A 26641-nucleotide genomic window follows, 5' to 3' on the forward strand; every position below is an offset into this window, starting at 1 on the left:
TCTCTCCTCCCTTACACACGTGTACGCGTACACTCGCAGCTTGGGCGCACAGCCCCCGGCAGAACATTCTCCAAAAGACCCCCCCCCATCCAAGTTCAATTTGAGTGCCTCCCTCCCACCCAAGGGATTTTTTGAAGAAGGATGAATTTGTTTAAAGCTTAACCTTCCCCCTTGACCACTGTCCTCTTGCCCTGTCAGGGAAGTGGATTCCAGTGCCCTCTCAAATCACCCTCTGGGGTGCGGCGAGCACCCTTTGATGTCGAAAGTACTCTAATGAGTTAGTTGTGGTTCTTTTTTTTCCCCTTAAGACAGAAAACTCATTTTCCTAAGAACCAAGGAATTATCATTCTCCCCTTCTCCCCCGAGATTCTGGGAGCCCAAGTCTGGACTCCAACGCAAGGCTCGAAGACCCCCAAGGGCAAGCTGGTGTGGGAAGGGAGGTAGCAGCAGCTGTGAGGTGCTGCTCTGTGGGGGAACCAGCCTATGTGACCTGTCAACACCCATTTTAGGGGTGACAAAACAGAGCCTGGAGCCCTGTGGCCTGCCTCTCATTACCATTCCTGTCTTGTTTTTGCCCCCTGGGCCACATGACCTCCCTTCAGCCAGGCCCCTTGGCTGGGTGGGTGTTCATGATGTGTGGCATAGTGAGCTCTAGAATAACGAACTCTGAATCGAAACCATTGTCAGGAACATAGCACTGCACGAAAGGAAGGCAATATTTCTATTTTTACTGTTTTTGAGGCAAGTTTATCGAGAGGATTCCTACAGTCACAGGTCAATGAATAGCACTCCACCGCACTAATTAATGAGCTCTGCTTGGCTTGCTAGGGGGTTCAGCAAGAGGAGACTCTGCAGGGAGAAGGGTGGGGGAGGGGCGGGGCAGTCCAAGCACAAGGGTCTCTGGGCTGATGCAGGCCCCTGGCCAGCTCTGTCCCTCTCCTTAGGGCTTTGCCAAGTCCTTCCCTGAGCTCCAGGGCCCTGCAGTGTCCTGTCGAGCTTTGGCAAAGGCTGCCTTGATTTCTTGCTTTATGAGGTCCTGCCAGGGGTCCCTAGGAAGAAAGGAGGAAGACAAGGAATGAAACCACCGTCCAGAATAAGTGTTTAGAGCGACTATTGCTCACAAGGAGCCCTTTACTTCCTCGGCTTCTCTCGACTCCTGCAGCAGCCCTCTCCCCTTGAATTCTAGGGCACCGAGACTCAGAGAGGTGAAATGCCTTCTCGGAGGCCACACAGTTGCTGACTTGTCTCTGTGTGTGACTTCCATCTGGAGGCCTCCCGGAGATGGGCAGCTAGCCCCAGCTCTGTCGCTTCCTCAGGACGTGAACTTGAGACACCAGGAGGTCTTAGGGTGAGGAGCTCTGTGACTTTTGGAGTATTCCACAGCTCCAGTGTGGTTATACCAGACCCCACCCTGCAGCAGACACCTTCATCTTCTTGTTTGTCTCACGCACATGCCTGGAGGAGGGTAGAGCAGCATAGCACCTTTTCACAGAGAGAGAGCAAGGCTTGGAGTGACCGTCACAGCAAGCTGGTAGGGGACACCTTTGAGCCAGGTTGGCAGGGGAGAGAGAGCAAAATGGCCACTGAGTGGTGTGTTCCTGTGATATGTGACAGGAGGCACCTCTGTGGCCACGGCCGCCTGGGTCATAGCTACACAAAGACATGGGATGGGGGGTTTTTGTTTCCTCCCCCTGATCTCCACCAGTCTCCCCAAACACCCTCTAATACGTAAAGTAACTTCTGCAGATATGATAAATACATACAGTGAGGATAAAAACATTTTTAAAAGCTTGATTTTTTAAAAATCAGGCTGCAGCATACAGTTCAAGTAGAAATTCGGTACCTGCCTTATAAATGCAGCCCCAAGATAAATTCCCATCCAGTGGCACCCTAAGCCCTTCCTGCAGAGTCTATATGTCTGTGTCTTGTCTATGTGTCTGTCTGTGATCAAATCTCCAGGCATGTGGAGGGGCATCTGGTGGTGTCTCCATGTGGGTGTATACCCGACACCCACAACAGGAGTAGGGCATGTGCACGTGTGTGTATGCACTTGTGTGTATGGTTCATGTGTGAGTAGGTCCAAGTGCCAGGTCTCAGTTCATGGACCCAGGTGAGCTTGGAACACCCACCTGCCTGCCACGAGGCTTGGGAGACTTCTACAGGGGGTAGAGTCACTGAGGCTAATCTCTACTCCTCCCTCCCCGAGCCAACGAGATGAAAATGCTTCTGGCATGTCTGTCCTAGAGTCACCACCACAGGGAGCTTAGAATGACAAATGGCTGCCAGGCCTATAGATCCCCACTCCCAGGATGGAGCTGAGTCCAGGGGAGCTGGGGGGCCCAATGCCTGCTTTGCCAGGACCCTGCTGGGGAGCCAGCGGGAGCTTGAGAATTCAGTGTTCACGTTTTGAGTTGCTGGCAGACATGCAGGCACATCTGCTGGCCAGGCTTATGTGGGCAGGGGAAAGTTCCACAAACATGGCAACAAGGATTATCAGGAAGTAACAAGTCCAGGGACTGTATTGCTTGGGGGTGGGGTGGAGGGTGGGGTGAGGGTGACAGCAGACTCTGTGTAGTCTGTGATCAGTGTCACCTCATGAAGGCTGGAGCATCAGAGCTGAGGCCTGTAGGATGGAAAGGAACTAGGCCAGGTTGTTTCAGGGACAGGGACAGCAAACATAAAGGTCCTGGGGTAGGAAGAAGTTTAATGTGAATTGAGGAACATCAAGGAGTCCCCAAGCGAGTGTGAGCTGTGGAAGGTGTTAGAAACAAAGTTGAGGGTTGGGCACAGGCTGGATGGAGCAGGGCCTCAGAAGTAGCTCGAAAGAGTTTGAACTTGAGCCCATAGAGGTAGGAAGACCCAGAGGGTGTTTAGCAGGGAACTTTCATTTTGATTAAGTCTGTGTTTTATTTACAATATCACTCTGGCTGTCGGGAGCCTGGGAAAGGAGTTGAGTGGCTGGCAGAGCAGCATGGAGGTGGGACACTGGCAGGGTCCACTGTGATGGAGGCGGAACCAGAAGGTTCCAGAACAGTGTCTGGTTTTCAGAGGGAGGATGGCAAGGCCATTCACAAGGAGACAATCTGGAGGAAGATCAGGCTGATAGGGCAGGTGACCACTGGGTCAGAAGATCTGAGTGGGCAACTCAGAAGCACACGATGGGTGTTGTCAGGGTCTGAATGGGAAGGGAAGCCCTAAAGAGAAGCCAATGGAACCCCAGCATTTAAAGGTTAGGGGAGTGAGCTGGAAAGGAGGAAGCAGGGCTGGGGTACCGAGGAGGCTGTGGAGGTGCACGATTCTAGGAAAAGGGAGGGCAAAGGAGAAATGCTTCTGAGTAGTCAAGGTGAAAACAAAAACGGCTCATGGACTGTACCCTTCACAGCACCTCCGTGGACTCAGGGGTGGAAGTCAGACTGTGGGGGCTGCACAGGGAGTGGGAGGTGAGGAAATGGAGTCAGCGTCAGCAGACCGGCCTTCTGAGGACTGTGGCCCCGAGTGGAGGTGAGAGGTGGGGCAGGTGTCAGAGGATGTTGGGTCAGAGTGTTGGGGGAATAGAGGAGGCAGGAGAGGGCGCCTGTCCACATGCGGTGCTGTGGGGAGGAAGGTGGAGGACAGGGTCTGGGAGGAGAGGAAGCGGGCAGAAAAGGTCACAGCAGTTCTCTGGGCGGGTGGGCCAGCTGCCAGGGCACAGGGGAAGACCCAGAGATAAGAGGGGGAACTTGCCCGAGGCCACACAAGCCCGTCCATGGCCCTGACCCAAGCCCAGTCCTCATGTCGCTGCCCCAGCAAGCGGCCGCACCAGGTCGCAGGGCAGAAGGACCCGGGCTGCGTGAGGCCTTCTGTGAGCACCAGTCGGTTCTGCTCCCCAGGAGGCTGGCGTGCCTTTATGAAGAGGGCACACTTTCTTCCTATGCCAGTGTGTGCCCATCCACGTACCTCCACCCCGCCCCCCTACTGAGTGCTTCTGGACCCCACTGTGTGTGTGGGGGGGGTACGGGGCACCCTGTCCTCAGGTACTTCTTTGCCGGGGGTCCCTGGGGTCTGGAGCCCCTGGGCACGCTGACGCAGTGGAAGAGAAATCGCTGCTGTAACCAGCGCCTCCTCAGCAACCCGCCCACGTCTGTCCATCTGCCTTGAGAGCAGGCCCTGTAGCTGCTGTGGTGCTGGTCTTTTCCCAGAAAGCCCACGTGCATCCCACACGTTTCTGGCCTTTGAGACGGAGGTGGGGAGCAGCCGGGTGTTGCTGAGAGGGCCATTTGGAAGTTCTGATGAAGGGAAAACTGGGGGAGGAACCCCAGTGTGATTGTGCTCTGATGCCCTGGGGTGGGGACTGTCCAAGGCATGGGTGGAAGAGAGGGAGGAATACAATGTTGCAGTAAAATGCTATTGCTTCCCCATGCTGCCCTCAGGGTGGGGCATGGGGTCCCGGGGCAGAGAGGGCAAAGGGAAAAGCCAAAAGGCCAAGAAGGAACAAGACTTCTGAGAATTTGTTTCATCTGGCCCCTAAAATGTGAATGACCTTTGCTCTATAAATTCCTCATTTGCAGAAATGTCTGAACGGAGACAAATGCCTGGTCATAGGGATCAGCTTTTGCCTGTGATGGGCTCAGAAGGGCAAGATTCTAGATGTCCAGCAAGGAGGTGGTCCACACGCTGCAGTGCTGCCAACATCCCCTAGGGGGCTTATAAAGCGCCCTGAACAGCAGGGGCAGGTGTGTGGGTGGAAATGGGTCATCTTATCGTTTATGTTGGCAGCACGATCTCTTCCATGCCAAAGCATCAGAAACAGGCCGGAGGAGGCCCACTGAAGTGCTAACAGGGTTGTCTCTCACGGTGGAAAGGTGGCGATTATTTAATCTTGAAAGAATTCTGGGTTTTCCAAGTTTTCCTCACTAGGCATGTAATACTTTGATAACCAGACAAATCATAAATATCAAATTTCAAACAAAAGAGGCCAAGCTTTGGGGGGAATTCCTCTTACCCAGGCTTGATGTCCAGAGGCGGGGGAAGGGGCCTGGGGAAACCTGCCTTTCCAGACAGCCAGTAAGTCTCCTCTATGCCCTTGCCCTGGAACAGAGAAGAAAGGGGACTGAGCAAATCTGCCCGAGCAGTGAGCAAGGGCAGAGGCGCGATTCCAACAGCTCAGCGGAGCATCCTGGCGCCCAGAGGCAGATGTCGGGTCCAAGTGCTGACTCCTGCTAGTTATGTGGCTCTGGACAACTTTACCTCTCTGTGCTTCAGTTTCCTCAATACCTCACAGAGTTGTTTTGAGGATAAAATAAGTTAAAATCTAATTGTTAGAGGGCCTCCCCAGTGGCGCAGCGGTTGAGCGCCGGGTTGCGAAGCTGCCCGCAGCCTCTGCAGCGCCGGTTCAATCCCCGGCTGCTCCCCGGTCACCAGAGGAGGGTCCCACATGGTGTGCAGACCTCTCCTGCCGCCCGCTGCTCCCCTCAGCAGTGTACTTTGGTCCTTCTGCCTGCTCTGCTCCCCGCTCTGGCTCTGGTGAATTCTCTCACCCTCCCGCGCTTCTGACTGTGCCCAGTGCTTGTAGGAATAAATAAACAAATCTTAAAAAAAAAAAAATCTAATTGTTAGAGAAGTAAGTGAACACTACATCATGAATTCTGTGATTAGCAGGTCTAAGTATCTGGGCAGGCAGTGTGAGATTAGAATCTTAGAATGCTAAGATGCCCAGGACTTCTATGATCTGTGATTCACCCCAATTATTGAGGGACCCGAGGCCTCCCTTAGGACGGGAGTGCAGTCACCTGTAGGTCAAGAGTTCAAGGGGCATGAGAATCCCTGGGATCTGGGCTGACTACTAGATTTTCTGTACCCCACACTGGGCCAGGGATGGATATGCAGCTCCTGGGCCAGCCTGGAGATTAGCATGCTGCCCCCCACCCCATGCCTTCTCTGTGTCCCTTTCTGTCAGCAGAGTCCTCTGTTTCTCAGGACACCCAGAATCCATTCTCACAAACAAGACACACCTGCTATGACATGTTCCAGCTCTCTCTCCCAAAACCCCAGCTTCTGGAGCAAGGATCCCACATATTCCGGCCCTCGTAGGCTATGTGATCATGGACAAGCCCCTTTTGGAACCACACCCTCCTGCTCTGACGTTCCACTGTGTAATGAAGTGAGTCTGGGGGCCTAGTCACCAGCCCAGGCCTTTAAATGTTTAGGCTCTCAGGGCCTCCCTGGTGTCACAAGGGGTTAAGTCTCAGCACTATGAAGCTATTGGCAGCCACTGTAGCATGAGTTCAATCCCGGCCAAGAAGCTAACCCACATGGGGCAGCAGACCTCTCCTATCTTGCCTGCTGCTCCACTCAGCAGTGTATTTCAGTTAGTCTGCCTGTTCTGTTCCCCGCTCTGTCTCTGGTGAATCCTCTCACCCTTCCCCCCACCGCCCCGCCCTTCTAGCCTAGACCCCAGCTGTTGTATGCATAAATAAATCAATCTTTTTAAAAAATAAATGTGTAGGTTCTTCTAGTCTCCCCATAAAACCTGTCTCCAGCTAAGGAATTGGGGAATTCAGAGGGAGTGGGGCAGGACAAAAAATATTTATAGGAATAGTGTACTCTTAGTTCTATTAAACATTAACATTAAAAAAGACATACAGAGGCTACAGAGTCATCTCTGCCTTTAAGGTGCTCATGGCAAGTACAATGCTGTATCACATCTACAACAGCAGTGGGCTGGTTGTGGGACTAGTGGTTACAGAGAGAAAGCAAGAAGATGGGTATTTCTTGGTCAGGGCATGTTTCAACAAGATAATCTCTGTTTTAGGGTTCTGAGGGATGAGTAGGAGTCCAATAGTGCTAACAGAGAAGGCACAGGCTTTGGAGGCAGGCTTTCCAGCCAAGATCTGGAATACAAACTGTGTGACTTTGGACAAGTCACTTTGCCTCTCTAATTTCCTCAATTATAAAATGGGCATGTCCATCCTGCTTTCATTATTTCTGTAATAAATATTTAATATATGTTGTGCATCCATGTGTGTCCTGTTAGGTCAACAATAGAAGTAACTTCTCTGCCTTGGCCCTTCTCCTCAGGAAGAGACAAATGAGGGAGAGGTGCTCAGGAAGAAATTTCTGCAGAACTTGGGAAGTGGAGAGGACATATGAAAGTTATCCGCTCTATTCCCCAACCCCAGGCCTACATTTCTTTTAGCCACACCCATCAGATGAGAATCTCTTCTGTTGCCCACAGAAAGTGAACCTTCAACGATTTTCCCTATCAGTTCCAAGAGAGAAAGTCCCTCACCTTTAATTCAGTCGGGCCTCTGATGTCGATTTTGTAGCCTTCATCCAGGCTGAGCAGTGTCTGGACAGTGCTTCTGCTGACGTGAATTCTGTAAGCTAAGAAGAAAGGCAGTTTCAAGTCACCACCTGGTGGCGGTATACCTAGTAAAATCATTAAGCCTGGAACAGTTCCAGTTCCAATTAGTAATACACACAGTTCTGATTCATGTAATATGCAGTTCTTGGCCCTTTAATCAGTAGTTGGTTCCTAAAATAGAGACTTTGAGGAAAAACAAATTATTTAGATCAAGGGCTAAGAGGAATTCAAGATGAAGTCAGAACCTCTAGGAACGTAGTTCCTACTTGTAAAGATGTCCATGAAGGCTGAGTTGGTACAGATAAGCAGTTTATTTTTCTTTTAAGAGAAGGACTCCCCAGTGAGGGCATCACATGTAATTATGTAGAATGTGCACTGAATGGGGGAGAGGAGGTAGCAGGACTTCAGCTTTTTCGGTTGTTCTAATGAAGCCACAAGGGCAGCTTCTGCTGCCAGCAAGGGTCTAAAAAAGTCATTAAGAAAAACTGGAAGGGGGCCTCCCTGGTGGAGCAGCAGGTTAAGACGCAACCTGTGAAGCTGTCCGCAGCCTCTGCAACGCAGCAGACCTCTCCTGTCTCGCCCGCTGCTCCCCTCAGCAGTGTATTTCAATCTGCCTGTTCTGTTCCCCACTGTCTCTCTGGTGAATCCTCTCACCGCCCCCCACCTCTGGCCTGTACCCCAGCTCTTGTATGCATAAATAAATAAATCTGAAAAAAGAACTGGAAGGGCTCTTCTCATTGCAAAGAATGGGAAAAGAAGACCCAGAGGAAGAACATTTTGCTAAGGACATTAAACAAGCCAATTGCAGGCCAGGATAAGACCCAGGTTTCCTGACTCTCAAGTCATTATTTTCTATCCTAATTCTCTCGTGAGATCATCACAAGAACCCTGTGGAAAGTTAAAAGTGCCGGTGACAGATGGTACAGCGTTTTATGACAGCAAGGGTACGCTGCCACCACCTGGTGATTTGGTTACTAAGCATCGTTTCAAATAGCAGAATGGAAATATGAGATACTCACGCAGCCCTGTGGATTCCATCCGGGATGCAGTGTTGACAGTGTCCCCAAAGAGACAGTACCGAGGCATGGTGAGACCCACGACCCCTGCTACGCAGGGCCCTGAAACCCAAACACGCCAAGTGAACTCCAGCAGGTACTGGCTCCAAGAGAGGGCCCAGTTATAGTCTTGCCCTTCCTATCCCACCTCTGGGCTCCACTCGGGGAGGTGAGGATGAAGCTTTCTGTGCCAGCCCAGAAAGGAGATTCTGCCCAGCCCCAAGGTCTTCCTGGAGGAAGTGGTGCATGAGCTGTGTTTCAGAGGATGAGAGAATGAGTGGACAGGGGACTAGCAGGTGCAAATGTACAGAGGCAGAGACCCCATGTCCCAGCTGCAAGCAGCTGAGTATAGATGAAGGAGGACCAAGTGGGAAGGGAGGTGATGGGGCTAGGAGCAGGGAACTGGACATTTTCCTGCACGTGAAACTAGGGAGGGCGCCTGGGCTAATGGCAAAAAAAAAGACTGTATTAGACATCCTAAGGTCTCCCCCAGACCCAGCACAGCAAATATTTAGTTGTTTGCATGACTACTGTCCTTTGTCCTGCCTCCTTGGCATATACTTAGATGCCCTTGATAGAGGTTGAGACGAGAGAGAGAGAGAATCAAGCATCCTCTATTCTGTTATTTATAACATCTCAAAGCATTAAAGAAGTGAGAAAAGAGGGAACATTTTCTTCTCTCACAGAGTTTTAGAATCTCAGACTTCCAGAAGCATGCCATTGGAGTTGCCCCAGTGGGGTTGGGAGCCTGGTCTGGCCCACCACCCCTGACCGTACCTGAGTGCAGGCCAGCCCTGATGCAAATGGGCACGCCGGGTGCGTGCCGCATCCTGAAGTCTCCCACAGAGCTGAGGATGTCCAGAGCCATGTTGGCGACCTCAGCTGCGTGCCGGCTGCCATTGCGCCGAGGCAGCCCCGAAGCTACCATGTAGGCATCTCCGATGGTCTCCACCTAGGAGTCACAGCCTTTATGCTCCAGCATAAGAACACACCTCGCTGGCCTGTCCCCCATTCCACACGAGGCACCTCTCCAGGCTCCTGACACACTCCTTGCATCTCTGGCCCACGGTGACCTCTCCCCCGGGTCTCCGGTTAGCCAGCTAGCAACAGTTGCATCAGCACAGCTCCGATGGCCTTTGTCTGGGTTCCAGGTGACCACACCTGACTCACCTCCTCAGACCCCAGGCTCAGAGCCCTGTGGCAGCAGACCCTGTCTGCATGGTGCCACCGTGGCAGGTCAGGGCCTCATCTGCAGAAGCATGGAAATATTGGGTGTATATCCTATTTTTCTGAATTCAGTGACCTCCCAAGGTGTACTGGGAAGAATATGAGTTTTGAAGTCAGATGGTGTGGATTCAAATCCTGGCTCCATCACTTACCTTGGCAGACCACTTCACCTGTGTGAGCCTCAGTTTCCTCTTTTGTGGAATGTATATTAAAGATAAAGCATTTAAAGTATTTTAAAGAATCAGGCCCATCGCAGAATCTCAGTAAATGAAGACTTCTGTCTATCATCATCATTATTATTTCCTTGGGGAAAGAGAGTATCCCAGAATCTTGCAATGGAAGAGATTTTAAAAGTTATCCTCCCACCTTCCCAGTCTGCTCAAGTCTCTTGATGGAAAGTACCATCCCTTTCGAGGTGGCAGTTTTTCTTTTGGCAACTCTGATTTTCAAAAGTTGAGTTGAATTGAACCCTGCCTCTCACCTGAGGGATCCTGACCTCACAATCCTTTCCTTCATGTCCTCTCTGTTCCAAAAGCCCTCTCTAGGAGTTGAGGACACAGATATGGAGGAACTGTGGTCACTGTTGCCACAAGCCAGGTCACCCAACGTGAAGACAGTGACTCTGGCCTCTCCTCTGCCGGGTGAAGCGCCCAGCCCCTGCCCTGTTGCTCCTACAGCAGACACAGGCTGGACCAAGCGGCCTCTTTTAGCACCTGGTGGACTCTCTCTGCCCTCCCTTGGCACCAAGTAGACAAAATAATGATGGTGATGCTTCCCTCGCCTAGAAGGGCCACTGTAATTCCTAAAAAGTTGGGCTGTGGCCTACTCTCTATGCCCCCCAAGTCTCTACCTCACCTGGGCTGTCCTCTGCCTCCCCGTGGGGAGATCTGGCCTAATCACGCCATATTCTGCTCATATACTTAACATTTGCTGCCTATGACCAGTGGTTTGAAATTCATGCTTCATGTTCTAACAATAAGGGAAGCCACGATTTGCAAAATCTCTTGACTTAGTTCCAAACAGTGGCTCTTAGGTCCCCAGGCTTCAGCCAAACAGGAACCCTTTCTACTCTCCACAAGTCACTCAATACTTGCTCACCAACGTGCCCTGAAATGTGCTCACCAATGTGTCCTCTGCCTGAAATGCCCCCCTGCCCAAGACAGTTCTCAGTTGACATCTGAGCCCTCCATCAGCCCTTCTCACACCTGAATGAGTCCAGAGCAACTTCCTGGTCACCAGCTGGGAAAAAGATGTCTCCCTCCTCAGAGCTGTGATCTCCCTCTCTCTCCCTATTATCAGCTGTTGTTCATGCAGCATGTGAGGGCTAGAGGTGGTGGGGTGGAGCAGGCTACCCCACTGTGTGCATTGACCTTCCATTCAGTGCCCCCAGAGAGAAAAATCTAAGTGAGCTCCAGCTTTCCCCCGCCTACCTTTCTTCCCCTAAGGAAGAAGCTTGTATTCTGTGATTGGCAAGATTGGAAGGGCTAAGTGTTCCCGCGAGTACTAACGTTGCAATTCTTACATGCCAGACACTGTTCCAAACCCCTACAAATATTATTGCATTGGGTCTTCACAAGGACTCTGTGAGGCAGGTACTATTATGATCACCACTTCGCAGGTAGAAATTTGGCCAGAAAGGTTAAGTCACTTGCCAAGGTCACACAGAGCAGATTTGAACTTGGTCCAGCTCCAGAGCCCACACACCATGCTCTCTTGATCCTGCCTCTCCTTTCTTGGGGAAGATCTGCCAGTGTGTGAGATTTCCTCTACTCTCCCCTGTCCCTGTTCAACTGAGCTGTGATTCGGAAACAGTGTGCCTGCCTGGGGACCCAGTGCTGCCTCAGATGGCTGCCCCAAGTCCAGACTGGGGAAGAAGGGCAGTAGGAAGTCCCATAGTGTACACCCATCCAGAACACATTCTTCAACCTGCTGAAGCCAACCTCTAGCCTTCCCTGGCCTGCTGCATGCATCAGAAGGGAGGGTGCCGTGTAATTAATAATCACCCTTACAGCCTGACACACAGAGATGACCAGCACAGGCCATGCCCTCTAGACAGTCAAACTTGTAGAGACCATCATCACTCAATCGCAGTGGGCACTCGATGCCAGGGAGGGCCAGGTGTGGCCCCTTCTCAGATGAGAGAACACAGCCAGGGGAGAGGTGAGAGCAAAGGTTTCCATGCTAATAAATATAAATACGAATTCTAACGGCCACTGGCTTGCTGTGTGACCTTGTGTGAGTCACTAACCTCTCTCTCTGAGCCTGCACCCTCATCTCATCTCGGTAGAAGTAGGGATAACTAGGGATAACGATCCATCCTTTTGAGAGGCATTGCAAGGGTTCAATGAGATATCCTGTGATAATCCCTAAACTACAACCCTCGGTGGTTCCCACCCCAGTTCCATGCCTTCAGGGGGAGACCTTGGTGCCTGCACCACACTGGTGAATGAATAACTGCTTAATTTGCAGAACAATTCTAAGCCACAGGCATTTGCACTTCTGTTTTCCAAAGGCGGAACTCAGAGTCAGAGAGGTAAAGTGATTTGCCCAAAGGCTGCTCAACAGTGTGACTGGGGCCAGACTCACCCCCGCCCCTTCCTCCAAGGGACTGGGTAAGTCCTCGCCTCCCCCCACAGCCACATGGCCTCTGCTCTGGAGTCACGTCCCATAAAAGTGCTCACTCAGCGTGTGCTGGGAGGGATCACAGACCCCCACAGAACCGGGAAATGATGGCCTGGCTGCCTCCCAGCCCAGTCCGGATTAGAGGGCAGTAACCAGATCCTGCTGGGGATGGAGGGGAAACCGAGGCGGAGGGTGTGAGTGATGAGAGACGCGCTCACACATCTTGACAAATGGCTCTCCTGTTTCCCCACATCTGGAGGGGTGTGCGGGCCTTGTTTTATTTCATTTTACTCTGCCAGAAAGATGCAGACCTCTTGGCCAGAGTTCAGAGCAGATCAGAAGGCGTGATTCAGAGCTGGGAGGGACACATGTGTGAGAAGAGATTAGCAGGGGAGGAACAGACAGGCCTGGGATGACTCAGGGCACATCAAAGCCGGGGGGCTCAGCCAGAGGAGATGAGGAATCTTTTTCTGGGGCCCATGGGGCCAGGGTGGCTCTGGAGGCAAGATGGAAACCCCGTCGGCGTGAGAGATGACACCTCGAACCACAGGCAGGGCAGGAACATAGGGTCCTGAAAGTAGACCTTGAGAAAAGCTACGTCCTTGGGATGCCAGTGGCTCAGGTCTGCAAGGGCCGGAGTCGGGCAGTGTGGTGCCAGTGGACGGAGCTGGGCTGTGGACACTGCAAGTTCCTCCCTGGCTCTGCCACCTGCCAGCTGTGCGACCTTGGGCAAAAGTCTTCTGTCTCTGGGCCTCAGTGAGTTCCTCATTCAGTCCGCATATTTCTTGAGGCCCTATGATGTGCTGTTGGACATTGGTGGGCGCTGGGGACAGAGCGGTTCAGGTTGGAACCATAGAGTCTGGATTTAGATAAAGTCTAGGGGTAGTAATGAGGGCATCCCCCAGGAGCTCCTAGTCCTGGCTGGGAAGGCAAGGAAGCTAACCTGAGAGCAGAGGAGGACAAGAGGGAGGTCATGTTCTGGGGCAGGGGGCGGGGCTGCAAGTGCACAGGCCTTATGGCTAGAGCAAAACTATGAGAGGAACGAGAGTCTGTGGAGGTAGAGTGGCCAGGAGGAGCTCAGAGAGCCTTGGGGCTACGGAACCTGTGCTTGATCCGGAGAATACGCGTGTTATGGATTTGGTGAGCACCTCTGACAGGGCAGGGAGGGTCTTGGAACCAGAATGCCCAAGTTCAAATCAGGGCTTCACACCCCCTGGGAACATGCATTTAGGCCAGTCCCTTCATCACTCAGTTTCCTCATCTACAACGAGGAATGTCAGTACTGCTTCGTGGACTGTTACGATGCTAAAGTAGATTAATCCATATAAAACACTTAGACTAACATCCAGCAAACTGTGTGCACTCAATGAGAATTAGAAATTATTGTTGTTGGGATACTGTAAATAAGCTGCCAGCAGACTGCCTGCCCTTCAAAGAGTCAGTTCTCTAAGAAATTTCCTGCCAGGCACTCTTACCCCAGGTTTCAGCCCCAGAGCCAGGCCATCTGCTGTCCCCACCTCACTGGAGGACTGTGGCTAGAAGGGGACTGGCAGGTCGCAGAGGCTAAGGCCAGGGGAGCCTGAGGATGGCTGTTTTCTGGGAACTCCCTTCCACTTCCACTTCCACCAGCATGACCGAAGCTGACCCAAGGCCCCCAACAACTGGCCAGAATAAGGGGCAAGGTTGAAGTGGGAAGGTACAGCAGGTGTAGAGGGAGAGGAGGCTATTCACTGTTTACACAGCACTGCTACAAGGGGAATAGGATCCACCCATCATCTGTGACTCCCCAGGACAGGGGTCATTATTCCAGATATAGAGATAAGGAAACAGAAACCCAGGGAGGGGAAGCCATTTGTCATTCACTAGGGTGGAACTCAAACCCAGGATTGAGAAGTGTACAGGGAACTGATCATGGAAGGCGTTTAGGGCTCTGCCCAAACCCCTGATGCTCTCCTCCAGGGTCCTCCACCCACCCACGGCTCCCACTGGCCCACTTCATGTCCAGCCATCACAACACAGTCAACATCTTCTGCACACACCAGACTCATCATCTTCTGCAACCACTCCCACACAATGTTCAGGGACAGAAAGGGCACCTCCTCCAGGAAGGCTTCCTTACTCTTTATGTTCTACATCTATCCCTAGCTGAAGTAGGGGCCCTCTCAGTCTCTGCTGCCTTTCTGATCATTTTGTTTACTTTTCTTGTTATTCCCTTTTTTTTTATTGTCTTTTACCTGCAACACTGAGAGCTCCTTGAGGACAGGATCCCTAAGACAGGAGCTGACTCATCTGCTCTTACACAGGGTCTGGCACATTGTAGCCTGCCAATAAAAGCTTTTTAAAAGGGCAGGTGAATGAACAAGGGATCTCTGTGGTCCATTAAGTGCACCCCTCTCTGTATCCACACCTATTCCAACATGTCTCTGAAGTTTTTCCCATAAGAGGTGGAATTTGTTTCCCTGCCTCCTGAATTGGGGCTGACCTTTGGTTTGCTTTGACTGATACAACATGTCAGAAATAACAATGTACCCAAACCCAGCTTAGAACTCAAGAGATCCATGCTTCTGCCTTCTCTCTTGGAAGTATCCACACCTTATGAACAATACCCGCTAGCCTGCTGGGTGATGAGAGACTAGTGGAGCAGAACTCAGTTGTCTGAACCAAGGTTCCAGAGATGCGCTAGAGCCTAGTTAAGATCAGAACTTCCCTTCTTACACCCAACCACCACAGATGTGTGAGTGAGTCCAACTGAGTTCAGAGAACTTGCCATGTGACCCCTAGGCTTCTGTAAAACACTGTTTTACAGTACTGTGTTTGGGGAGTGTTTGCTACACACAAACAGCAAACTAATAAAAGCACGTAAATGAGTGACCAGAAGTAACTACATGACACAAACACAGCAGTAAGGAAGGAGAGAGGAAACACCCACCTACAGAACACTCACCTTGTACACGTCATGGCTGCCCAGAACAGCATCAAACAGGGTGTAGAGGTCATTGAGCAGGCCCACCACCTCGATGGGCTCACTCAGGGCTGAGATGGTGGTGAAGCCAACGATGTCACTGAAGTATATGGTAACCTGCTCAAAGTACTCAGGCTCCACAGTCGCCCCCATTTTCAGAGCTTCAGCCACAGACCTGAAGGGATAGAAAGGACCAGATTCACAGATGGGGGACGCCTTTTCCAGTTTAGAGATGTGGTAGGGATACTTGGGGGGAAATCTTGGATTTGGGTCAGAGGGTCTGAACAGGTTTGCTGGTGTGCTGACTGCCCTCTAGCAAATACCTGTCCCTCTCTGGACAGCCTCTGAGGTGCAGTGGAGGATGTTGCACCCTCTCCCTGCTTTCAAAGGAATGAGATAGTAGAAATTTAATACATTTGTGCCCAGCTAATTTCCTGCTGATATTTTCAGGACTCTGCAAATATCTTGGATAAATTCACAATGAATGAATTGAATGAATTCATGGAACCTAGATTTCATGAGCATCTGCTATATTCTAGCTCCCATGTTATTCTAGCTGTTGGGGCTACAAGCATAATCAAATCCACAGGGGCCACTCACGGAGGGAGCATCTGAGAGAGCAGCCTCTCTGTCTTCTGCTTCTCCAGCTCCAGTTCCTCAGTCCGCTCCTGGATCAGGTCCTCCAGGTTCTGGGAGTACTTCTCCAGCATCCGCAGCATAGAGTCAGCAACACTGGTCTTCTTGCCTTGCGTAATGCTTTTGAACTGAAGATGGAATGAAAATCTCAGTTCATCCAATTTACCCCAGGTTGGGTGTCTGGGCCACAGGAATGAACCAGATGCAGTCCTTGCCTGAAACACCTGGACCGATAGCAGCAGACACGCAACAGACAGGGGATGTTGTTCTGACAAGGGAATGCACTGTTTCTCTTCTTGTTCCATAAAAATTTAAGTACTAAGAAAAATAAAATGATACCACAAAAATAATAAATATGTAAAAACACTGTTCAAAAGAAATGTTTTTAAAAAGGTCATCTATATGTAAAATGCATACCAGAATTTGTCAAAATTTGAGATAGGAGTTCCCTAGCAACAAAGTAAAGAGAGAACTATGATTATGTAATCCATGGTATCCATGAGGCAATGAAACATTAAACTAGTTGTTCAAAAGAGACAACTATTGCTGGTGCTGAGCAGAGAGAAATACTCTGTCTTTGCATAAGGACATCATGTATGGCCATAAATTATACCCTCAACAATATTGTTTTGGAAATATTGAAGCAAGTTTCCGAAGGAGATTTACTAGAACTTCCACAATGTGGTTCCAATAGGAGAAAAGTAAAAAGCAAAAGTGATGAGGTTTATTCCAAACTCAGCACCTGTGTATGTGTGTGTGTGTACATGTACAAATCCAACCTCCACTAATGCTACTTCTCTCAGCAAAATGTTTATGATGTGGGGAGTGGCACCCCTAAAGAACACCTATTTTGTATTGCCCACTAAAAGTGAAGGCACAAGTTTAAAAGGTCAAACAGGGTGACTGTGACAGCTGCTGACCTTGAAACACCATTGAGGACATAAAACCAATTACAAGGTCACCTCTGCAAGGAGAACACCTATTTTATAATTGAAGAGTCAAAGGATCCAGGGAATGAAAAAACTTGCCAAACACAACATGATGGTGGAACTGAGTTTCCAAGTGACGTCTTTTATATATTAATATTATTATCAACCACCTTCATTGAATTATTTTATCATTTGGAATTTTTTTCTATTTTTTTCCTTGAATTGCCCAGGGGCACAGTCACAGGATCTGCAAATAACTATAATTTTCTTCTTCCTTTCTAATCTTCATTTTCTTGTTTAATTGCACTGGCTAATACTCCCAGGACAATGTTAAGTGAACATGAAACAAGGTCTTTTGACTTCGAGGTCTATGTTCCTTCTTCTATACCTCACCCACTCTCACCTTCTTAGAAAACTACCTTTTGTTGTTAAACTTAGTTATCTCACATGATTGTCACGCCAATATGCTGAGTTAGGCCAAAGTTAGTTTTTCCAGGTAACATCTCAGGAAGGTGAGGCTCAACAGAGCAGTCAACTTGGCCAAGGTTAAATAGTAGGTAAGTGGCAGCCTGGATTTGAATGCAGGCTTTTGGGTCCTTAGCCTCCCCACGTGTGATGCAGTCCCCACCTTCTGTGTGATGCCTGTGGCATGTACCCATCTCTCATCTCTGCCACTGAGCCCTAGACAGGGATCTTTTCTCGCAGACACCCCTCCCTCTCTCAGGACAAGGCCTCCTCCCCCACCCCACTGGCCAGGGCAGTCTCTGAGGCTGGACAGATTCCAGCCTGTTGTTTTAAGTACTGGTTACTCATCCTAGCTCTGCAAGCACTTCACAGCTGTCACTGAGAACTGCTTTACTCTGAGGTCCAGGTTTCTCATCTGTGAAATGGGGATCCCACGCACTCCCATTGCTGGAGCTGAGCTGTGGAGGGGATGTGGGAAGCGGAGGTGTGGGAAGCTTTTCGGAGGACACCTGTGGTTTTGCTCTGTCTGTCTTCCTGCCCCTCGCTCCCTCGTTGCCCGTCTGAACCTCTCCTTGACAGCATTCCTCTGTGGCTGGGAGTGGAGGGTGGGAAGAGAGGCATGAAGATGTCACCTTGGGCTTGATGGGTTGGCGCTGTGGGAGCCATTAACCAGCTCAGTCAGGCCCACACACTCCACTGCCTACGAACTTGCACAGACTTGCCTCTCCCTTCCCACTGCAGTCCCCAAGGCAGGTCTGGGGAGCCCCAGGACCCCTCATATCTTCCACTCACTGGTGCGGGGAGCCAGAGCTGTCTCCAGAGCCACAAATTGCACCTCTGTTCTGGTGCCAGGGGCCCAGTGGCTCGGCAGACAGACAAACCTGGGTGGGGTACCAGCCTCACCTTTCACTCCCTCAGTTACCCTGGCAAGTCCCCTCACCTCTCTGTGCCTCAGTTTCTCTCCTGTGATGCCAACATAATAACTACTTCTTTGGAGGGTTTTCAGGAGGGTTAAATGAAGCAAGCGCGGCATCGAGCACAGGACTAGGCACTCAGGAAGGCACTCAATAGATGTCCCCAGAGCCCAGCTCTGAGGGAGCTTTCCTCTGAGAGTGGACCCAAGCCCACCCTCAGGGACAACAGTGCTAGCCAGTTGCCACCTTTCCAATTCCACATAGAATTTCTAGCCCCAGGGATAGTCTGAGACTCGAACCAGGCAACGGGAGCAGCCTCTGGGGAGCACTGACCTGGTTGTAAATCTGGTCCAGGCTGGGCCTGTCCTCTGGAGTCTCCTCCCAGCACTGCTCCATCAGCTGCATGCACTCGGGCGGCCCGTGGTCAGGAGACACGAGTGGCCGGCACCGGAGTCGGGGGGACGCCACTTTCCTGACAATTTCTGTAACAAACACCCAGAGACAGCTGGACCTGAGGTTCCCCGGGAAGGCTCGTGGGAGGGAGGGAGCCTGGGGTCCTGAGAGGGAGAGCAGGGTGACTGGGGATGTGTGGGGAGCAGACCCTGGGGATACTCCTTGGGCCCCAGCTCTCTGCTTCCAGTCACACTGGCCCGTGGACACAGGTTGGAGCTTGAAGCCTTCTTGGATCTGTCTGTGAGTGTGGCCAGGAAAGGGTTGCAGATGGGGCGGGGGGTGTGGTGGGGAGTAGGCTTAAGCAGGATGTAAATTCTGGACCTGCCACCACCTCTCTGTGTGACACACGGTAGACTAGACAGTGACCTTTCTGTGCCTCAATCTCCCCATCTGTGAAACAAGCTTAACAAACTGCCTTCCAGAGAGGGTGTAGAGGGAGATGATGGCTGTCAAGCACCTGGCGCAGGAGGTTGTCACCCAGCCCCAGGCCCCGCAACAACTGCAGCTGCCCCATGGCCAGTGGCAGCATGCTGGGAACCTTGACACTGTGGCTCTTTCCACCAGCCCTGCCACCTGGAGACCTTCTGAGTCAACTCTCCACAAGAGTGAAGCAAGACTGTGCTTATCATCATCTTCATTATTATGTTCCCAAGAAAAGCCCGGCCCTCATCTTCCTGCCCCTACTCCCTGTGACAGCTCCCATCAGCCTACGTTGAGGTCAGACACATCAGTGTTCTCATTCTGGCCCTGCTGCTCGCCATCACCCCGTGCCTCAGTTTCCCTACCTTGTGGAAATAAACCCAATGCAGGCAGCTGCTATGCAGGTGGGAGAGCCGAGGGATTCAAAAGGAGGAAGAGGGGTTGGGCACCAAGTTCATGGAGGGGTCTCCCAGACTATGCAGTCATGCTGAGCACAAGCTATGTCACCTCTCAGAGACTCAATTTCCTCACCGATAAAGGGGCATAATAGTAATGTACAGCATGGAAACTATAGTTTTATACTGTAACACATATTTGAAAGTTAAGAAAATAAGTCTTACAAGTTCTCACAAAAAAAATTTGTTGCCATATGTTATATAGCTATAAACTCTGGCGACTGGCTAGACATATTGAGGTGATCACTTTGCAATATGTACAAATATTGAAATATCATGCTGTACACCTGAAAGTAATATAATGTTATCTGTCAATTATACCTCCTCCCAAATAAAGTTGGCCTATTGGGCTAATGACATCTTGCTCTTCATTATTTTCACCCTGAGTAAAACACATAATAGTCTCCATTCCAGCTGCAGCGAATAATGCTTGCCAGAGAAACCATCACCATATCCTAATCTCAATAAAGTCTAAAGGCGCCTCCCTGGTGACGCAAGGGATTAAGCACCGTACTGTGAAGCTAGCTGCAGAAGAGTTCGATCCCCGGCCGGCCAGGGAGCTGACCCACAAGGTGCAGCAGACCTCTCCTGACTCTCCCACTGCTCCCCTCAACAGTGTATTTCAGTCAGTCTGCCTGTTCTGCTCCCCATTCTGTCTCTGGTGAATCCTTTCACCCCCTCACACCTCTGGCCTGCACCCCAGGTTTTTTTTGTATGCATAAATAAATAAATCTTTTTTTAAAAGTCTAAAACTTCAGCTTTCAAGAAAAAGATTGGGAGGGGAGATGACATTAGTACAGACCCCAGAGGGCTGTTATGAAGTGTAGCAGGTTAACCTTTCTGAGCGGGACTGGGATCCTCCTCACCCAAGGGAGGAGGTGAGGAGGAGGCTGTGGAGCTGCGAGCACAAGCTTTTTTTTGGATTTCAATCTCCCTCTCATGCCTTTGTTGACTTCCCTATTGAGGGGTAGTATGTGAGTCATTGTCCCGTTTTACAGACAAAGGCAACTGAGGTTTGGGGGGAGGGGAGGTCTCTCACAGCCACAGGGCTGGTAAAAAACCCTAGAACTTGGCCTGATCTCTCATCTGCCCACTTTCCCAGGTGCCAGAGGCATTGGGCCCAAGTCCTCCTGGGGGAAGGGCTGGGAATCTGCCTGTCCTTGCAAAGGAGTGTGTGCAGATGGAACCAATAACACACCACACACACTCTTTTCTTCAAAAGTATTCAGATAGTGTCGTGATGAATAAAATACAAATCCACTTCAAACTGTTGCCGATTTCAAAGCAGATTTTTGTCTTGGGGTATTTTTTCGGTCCTCAGATATTAAAAGCCAAATAGCATGTGAGACTCTAGCCTCTCCTGACAGTCACAGGGAGGCCCAGATGTGAGTGTGCTGCAGAGCACCGAGCCAGGCGGGGGAAGGTTCATGTTCCCTCACAGCACCAGGCCCACGGGTACACACAGTGCCTCGCAGCTACTGACCCACGTGCTGGGGACCGGTGGGGGGCGGGAGGCAGCAGAGGGGGCTGCACCATCAACTCCATAGTGGAGCTCTGGGAAGATGCTCCAGAGATGACCCAAGAGCATGAGGGCAAAAGACTGAGCATAGGTCAGGGGACTTGTGCCCAAATCCCAGGCCAAGGTTTCCTCTTTTCTCCTCTCTGAGTCCCCATTGCATCCCCTCTGAAAAGAGTGCAGTCGCCCTCCTTGTCTGGAGACTGCAAGTGCAGACACATCCAGCATCTTAAAAAGATGTCATCTGAGAGGAAGCAGGCCTGCTTCCAAGAGGGTGAGCAGGGCAGGCCCTGGGATCACCTGTGAGCAGCCCCCTGAAGCCACCCAAGCAGGTATTTATTAAGTGCCCATGAAAACCTGGCACGTTGTCTAAAGCGTCACTGAATCCTCACATCTGCTCTGGGAGGCAGGCCTCATGGTTCCCATTTATAGATGAAGAAACTGAGAGCCCGAAAGGGATTGACTCAAAGTCATGAGGTGAACAGGCTCACAGCTGGGCTTAGGCTGGTGTCTTTCAAATCCTGTGTTCTTAACATGACTTCCCTGAGGCCGGGGAAGCACACCCAGGAAGTAGTAGGCCTTGGACTCACACCCCAATCTAAGGGTGGTCATGAGGTCCTGGGCCTGGTCCCTATACCTAAAGCCTGGGGGAGACCTGGCCTGCGGACCCCACATGGGCAGCAGGACTTTCAGACGCCATCTGGCTGGTCCTCGCCTGTCCAGCAGGCGGATGGGGTGGGGGCAGCTCAGGATGGTTGAATAAATGGCCCAACAAAGGCCCCTCCCCTTCCCGCTCCCCCACCTCATAAATTTGGGGCCTGGAATGCTCATTATTCTCTAAGCAGTGCTTTGTGGAGAAAGGAAGCAGGACCAGGCTCTTTATGAGTTAGAGATTATGCACGAAGAGTGGAGGGGAAGGTGGGCTTGGCTCCATCATTGCCCTGACTATGGCTGAGATGTCAGGAGTTCTGGGGGGACAGGTCCCCAGAACTGGACAGAGACTACAGAGGGACAGCTGGAGGAGTAGCTGCAATCCCTAAAAGAAAACTCAGATGAGGAGGAGATATTCCTACAAAGAGAGAGAATGTCTAAGACAAGGTGATAATGGGGAAGGTGTGAGTGGTTACGCCATACACCCAAAAAGATGGGGACAAAGATGGTCTTGAAGGCACCCCACCCGGGCAGAGGACCAAGTCTCCATATTCGAATAGCTTGGCCATATCAGATATGGGCAAGATGCCAGGTACATTTTTATTGGATCCCCATTTTAAAGATGAGGAGGCCAAGGCTCAGAACAGGTAAGTCATTCCTCACTCAGTAAGTAGGTGAGGCCTGTGTTGACACAGACTATGTCGGGGCAAGTGACTTGGTCACCTGCACCCTCCACAATGGCACTGGGAGACAGAGGAACCAGATAGAACTTTCACCCAGAAACACGTATTTATTCCTGGAGCTGCTTAGTTACCTGGCTTAAGGCAAAGAAATCCAATACTCATGGTCAAACCAGGCTTGTGTGTCTATTTGGTTATTTTTAAGCCTGGGTTTCGTGGCGGTCCCCGAGCTCCCTAACTACGTGGGGACTCTCATCAGGGACTGGCCAAGGGAGGAGGAAGACTCCGTACCTTCTGCCGAGAGCCCCGAGGAGCAGTAGGGCGGGCCTCGAGTCAAGACCTCCTGCAGGATGATGCCGATGCTGAAGACATCTCCTTTGAGGGTGCCCCTCCTGGGCGCCCCAGGGCCCCGTAGCAGCTCTGGAGCTGTCCACAGCAGCTCTGCAATCACAGGGCCAGGCCACGTTGGATCACCCCCTGACCCTCCTGACCAGGCGCTTTCTGCTTGTGGCTCCATTGACCTTCCACATGATTCTGGAAGGAGATGCTTCTGTTCTCCCCATTCCCAGCCAGAGGAAAAACCATCAACTCTAGGTCATGGTTCAGAGGGCAGGAGGAGATCCCCCCCACCCCACCGCCTCACACACATCTGTTTCAGAGGCCGCCTGGCAGCCTCCTACCCACCCCAGAGCTGACCTTCCGAGGCCGGCCTGGGGCAGGGAGTCCGCTGTGCATCCAGCAGTTCCGCATAACCGTGGTCAGTGACCTTCAGCACAAAGCGTCCATCCACTACACAGTTTCGGGACTTGAGGCGGCCATGAGGGAAATGTCGATGGTGCAGATACCGCATGCCCTGCAGTGGACAAAGTGGGCCTCCGTTGGGCTGTATGAGTGAGACGAGCCCCTGGTCCTCTTAGAATTCTCACAGACCCCAGGAAATCTTCCCGCTCCCCTCACTCTGCCACGCTGTTTAGATTTTCTTAGGTCAAGTGAAAAGAGCCCAGGTCTGGCAAATCTGGGCACCTCTTGTCTCACCACCCTTTCCTGTGCCCCCTCCCACCCCTGCAGCTCCAGGCCCAGGGAGGCTGCTCACGCGGATCAAGTCCAGTATCAGGGAGGACTTGAAGGTCCAGTCCAGCTGCAGGGCCTCGTTCCGCAGCAGATCCTCCAGGCTGCCCCGGGCACAGTATTCCAACACCAAAGCACTGACACCAGGGGCCACAAAGAAGCCCAGGCAGGCAGTGATGTTCTCATGTCGCAGCTCCCGCATCTGCTGGAGCAATGGGCACCTTAGCAACCCGAAGGAGATCCTTGAAGCATGAACCAAGTTCAATACACGCCTTGTCCCCAGACCTTACCTCCCAGTTGGGACTGAGCAGGGAGACATCAGAAGTGTTGATTGGTAGATGGGTGGATGGACAGAGAGATGGACAGATGAATGAATGGATGGATAGACGTATGTTTGGATGGATGGATAGAATGGGTGGTGAGGGGGGTGGGTGAGTGGACGGATAGATGAATAGATAAATGGATGGAAAGAAGAATGGATGAAGGAGTGGAGGGGTGGAGGGGCAGAGGACCTTCAGAGATGATGATGTCTTCTAACGACACTGATGGAGGGGGCAGTGCCCTGTGGTCTTGGTGATGATCACATTGGGATGATGTTGTGACTCTGGGTGTGCTGGGATGTGATGGTGACAGTCATGTGACTGTGACATCCCCATTGAGGAAGGAGTGATCCAGACCAGCGGGGGTCTCCTGACAGCGCCCAGCCCCCCCAACCCCCTTCCATCTCTCTCCACCCTACCTTTCTCAGGAGGCTGAGGCAGCTGGGCCGCAGGTCAGGGGCTGTGCCAGCTTCAAACTTCTTCAACCACACCCACTCTCCCTGTTCAAGGAAGAGCAAGAGTTCATTCGCTGCTCTTCACCAGCCATGCGACCTCAGGCCTATCCCTCGGCCTCTTTCAGTCTCAGCTTGCTCTCCATAAATGTGTCCTTTCTGTGTGCTCTGAGCTGGGCAGAGCCTGGCCGGTGAAATAAAAGTTAGATGTTTACTGCAGCCTGGGAAGCGGCAGGGCCCAGCCTGTGCTCAGACCCAGGTTCTAATCCTGACTTCCCCACTGTCCAGCTGTGTGGCTTCGGGCCGGTGGCCTCAGTTCTCTGAGCCTCCTGTTCCAGCTCTGTCCAGTGAGGATGGTACCCCCCATGCCCCTTACATCACCAGGGCTAAAGAGGTGGTGGACCTAAAGCATGTCAGTGTTTGGCTCCCAACCTTGACGTCAGCTAACAACCAGACACCCAAACCCGGTGAAGTGGCTCAAGGGTAGGACAGGGGGGAGGGTGGGAGAGGCAGGGACCTCAGGCGGGGACCCTTTCCTTGCCCAGCCTGGCCCAGAGTGGGCAGTGCCCATAGCTCCTTCTCCCCTTGTCACCGATGGGTGATGCCTCCTCAGCCTCATTCAAAGCCTGTCAGCTAACTCAGAGAAGCAGACAGAACATGCTTTGTGCAATATTAAAGCCTCCTTTGAGCAGAACAAAAAAAGAAATAAGAAAAAAGATGACATTCCCCGGGGAGGTGGGGTAAAAGGCAAGAACTTCATGACACTTCCTGTGGAAACAATTCAGCCCTGCTCATCGCCCCTGAGAATCAGGGCTTCAGTGAGTAGTGAGTTGTAGAATCTGAGAACCATAGCACCTGAGAAAGTGCCATGTCCTAGCAAGGTGAGAATTGTGCTGGTCTAATCTCTCACCTTCCAGCTTCCCTGCCAGCCAGTGGTCCAGCCTTGGCCCAGGGGCTGGGCTGGGCTGGGTGCTGTCCCCACACAGCAGGATCCGGGGTGCCTAGGTTCCATGGCCTCTTGACAAAGCAGACAGGAGGGTGACCTAGGCTGGACTCCATGCTGAGAGAGGCCCTGGTATGGATCACACAGGCAAAGCCTGTGTTGCCCCAGGTCAGACCATGAACCGCAGTAGACTGGAAGATACAAGTCCTGCTTCTTACTTCGTGCCCTGCCACCTCCTTGCTCTGGGGCCCAGGACAGTCACTGCCCTGCTTCAAGCCTCAGTTTCCCAGTCTGTAATCGGAGAAGGGCACACAGAGGCCAGAAAGGAGAGGGTTCCAAGGCTTTTCCCACACTGGCTATGGTTCCCAGGCCTGGGCATGGCAGTGGTAGAGGCCCTTACCTGGTACAGGGCCACACTGGTGGGCTCCTGAGGGGCTGGCAAGCTCCTTGATGACCCCTGGGCCACTGACCTCAGGCTTCCTCCATCTGCCACACTTCTTGATTCACTCACACTGTCCACATGCAGCTTCTGTAGGGGCCAGGCATGGTCAAGAGCCTGGACTAGGCCTCAGTTCTTGGCCTGCCCACCCAGCCCAGTGCCTCCCCCACCCACCCGTCTGCTCAGAGGCCGATGGATGAAGGTGAGCTCCTCAGCTGTCAGCAGGATCCGATGGGGGCCCCGCACCAGTCGCAGCTGCTGGATGCCCCATCTGTAGGCGAGAGAAAGCGCAGGGCAGAGGATGGCGTGAAAGTGACCACCCACTCAGTTTAAGCTCTCCCCACCCTCTCTCTGTTTTCTGTGCTGTTTTCCCAGCAGTCCCAGCTGCACTGAGAAGTTGCCTTTGGGTCCTGCCTCCAAAGAGCCCCTTGGCCCCAGCTCTGAGCTGGCGCCCCCAGCCTGAGGTATCTGCTGGTTCCTAGCCTCATGTTCCAAAGTTGCCTGGAGGTCTCACAGGGCAGCCAGAGCTGCCTCCTCCTGGAAGTGATGAAAGTCTTAGGGACACAGAGGACCTCAGATCCCAGGAAGAATTTTCAAAACTGAAGGATGGTCCCAGGGGGTCATCCTGGCTGAGCCCCCATATACAGATGCACAGCCTAAAGCTCAGGAAGGGACCATCTCATGTGAGAGCCCAAGTTTCTTTCTTCCTCAGGTCCCAAATGGACATCCTCAGGAGGCCCCATGGTCTTGGCATGGCTTAAAGCCCCGACCCGAGGCTCTAGGGTGGACAGGAGTGTGGGCTGTCATGGGAGACAAAGAAGGAAAACCCTTTGAGATTGCCAGGGCTGTGCAACCTGCGGAGAGACCCTGTGGGGTGTGTGGGGTGGGGGACAAGAGCGAGGCTCAGGTGCAGACAAGGTCTTACCTCATAAGGCAAGTGAGGGCTCCACCTGCGAGTAACAAGCCACAGGCCAGGACCAGAGAGAGGAGACTGCCGGGGGGCTGCAAACCTGCGGGGGAAGCAGGGCAAACGTGAGCCCCAACAGTAATGACACAGAAAGGATACCCCTCACTCCGTTCCTGCCCTGACTT

The 26641-nt window shown here is 51.9% G+C and overlaps 1 protein-coding gene across 1 annotated transcript in view; it reads right to left on the bottom strand.

The window, feature by feature from the left end:
* Nucleotides 1-940: 940 nt before the first annotated feature.
* LOC311181611 (guanylate cyclase D-like) overlaps nucleotides 941-26641 on the bottom strand; it is a gene marked incomplete at both ends in the record, with an annotated part of 34566 nt that continues 8865 nt past the window's right edge. Inside the window, 15 exons of the mRNA XM_084250057.1 lie at nucleotides 941-1049; nucleotides 4982-5067; nucleotides 7268-7362; nucleotides 8362-8460; nucleotides 9175-9349; nucleotides 15191-15383; nucleotides 15809-15972; nucleotides 18486-18634; nucleotides 22619-22768; nucleotides 23024-23180; nucleotides 23421-23597; nucleotides 24135-24215; nucleotides 25511-25639; nucleotides 25724-25820; nucleotides 26475-26559. Of these exons, the coding sequence (XP_084106183.1) occupies nucleotides 941-1049; nucleotides 4982-5067; nucleotides 7268-7362; nucleotides 8362-8460; nucleotides 9175-9349; nucleotides 15191-15383; nucleotides 15809-15972; nucleotides 18486-18634; nucleotides 22619-22768; nucleotides 23024-23180; nucleotides 23421-23597; nucleotides 24135-24215; nucleotides 25511-25639; nucleotides 25724-25820; nucleotides 26475-26559 (1946 nt within the window). The remainder of the gene's footprint in view (nucleotides 1050-4981; nucleotides 5068-7267; nucleotides 7363-8361; nucleotides 8461-9174; nucleotides 9350-15190; nucleotides 15384-15808; nucleotides 15973-18485; nucleotides 18635-22618; nucleotides 22769-23023; nucleotides 23181-23420; nucleotides 23598-24134; nucleotides 24216-25510; nucleotides 25640-25723; nucleotides 25821-26474; nucleotides 26560-26641) is intronic.

The sequence above is a fragment of the Talpa europaea genome (genome assembly GCF_964194135.1).
Source record: "Talpa europaea genome assembly, chromosome: 1".
Taxonomy (NCBI): Eukaryota; Metazoa; Chordata; class Mammalia; order Eulipotyphla; family Talpidae; genus Talpa; species Talpa europaea.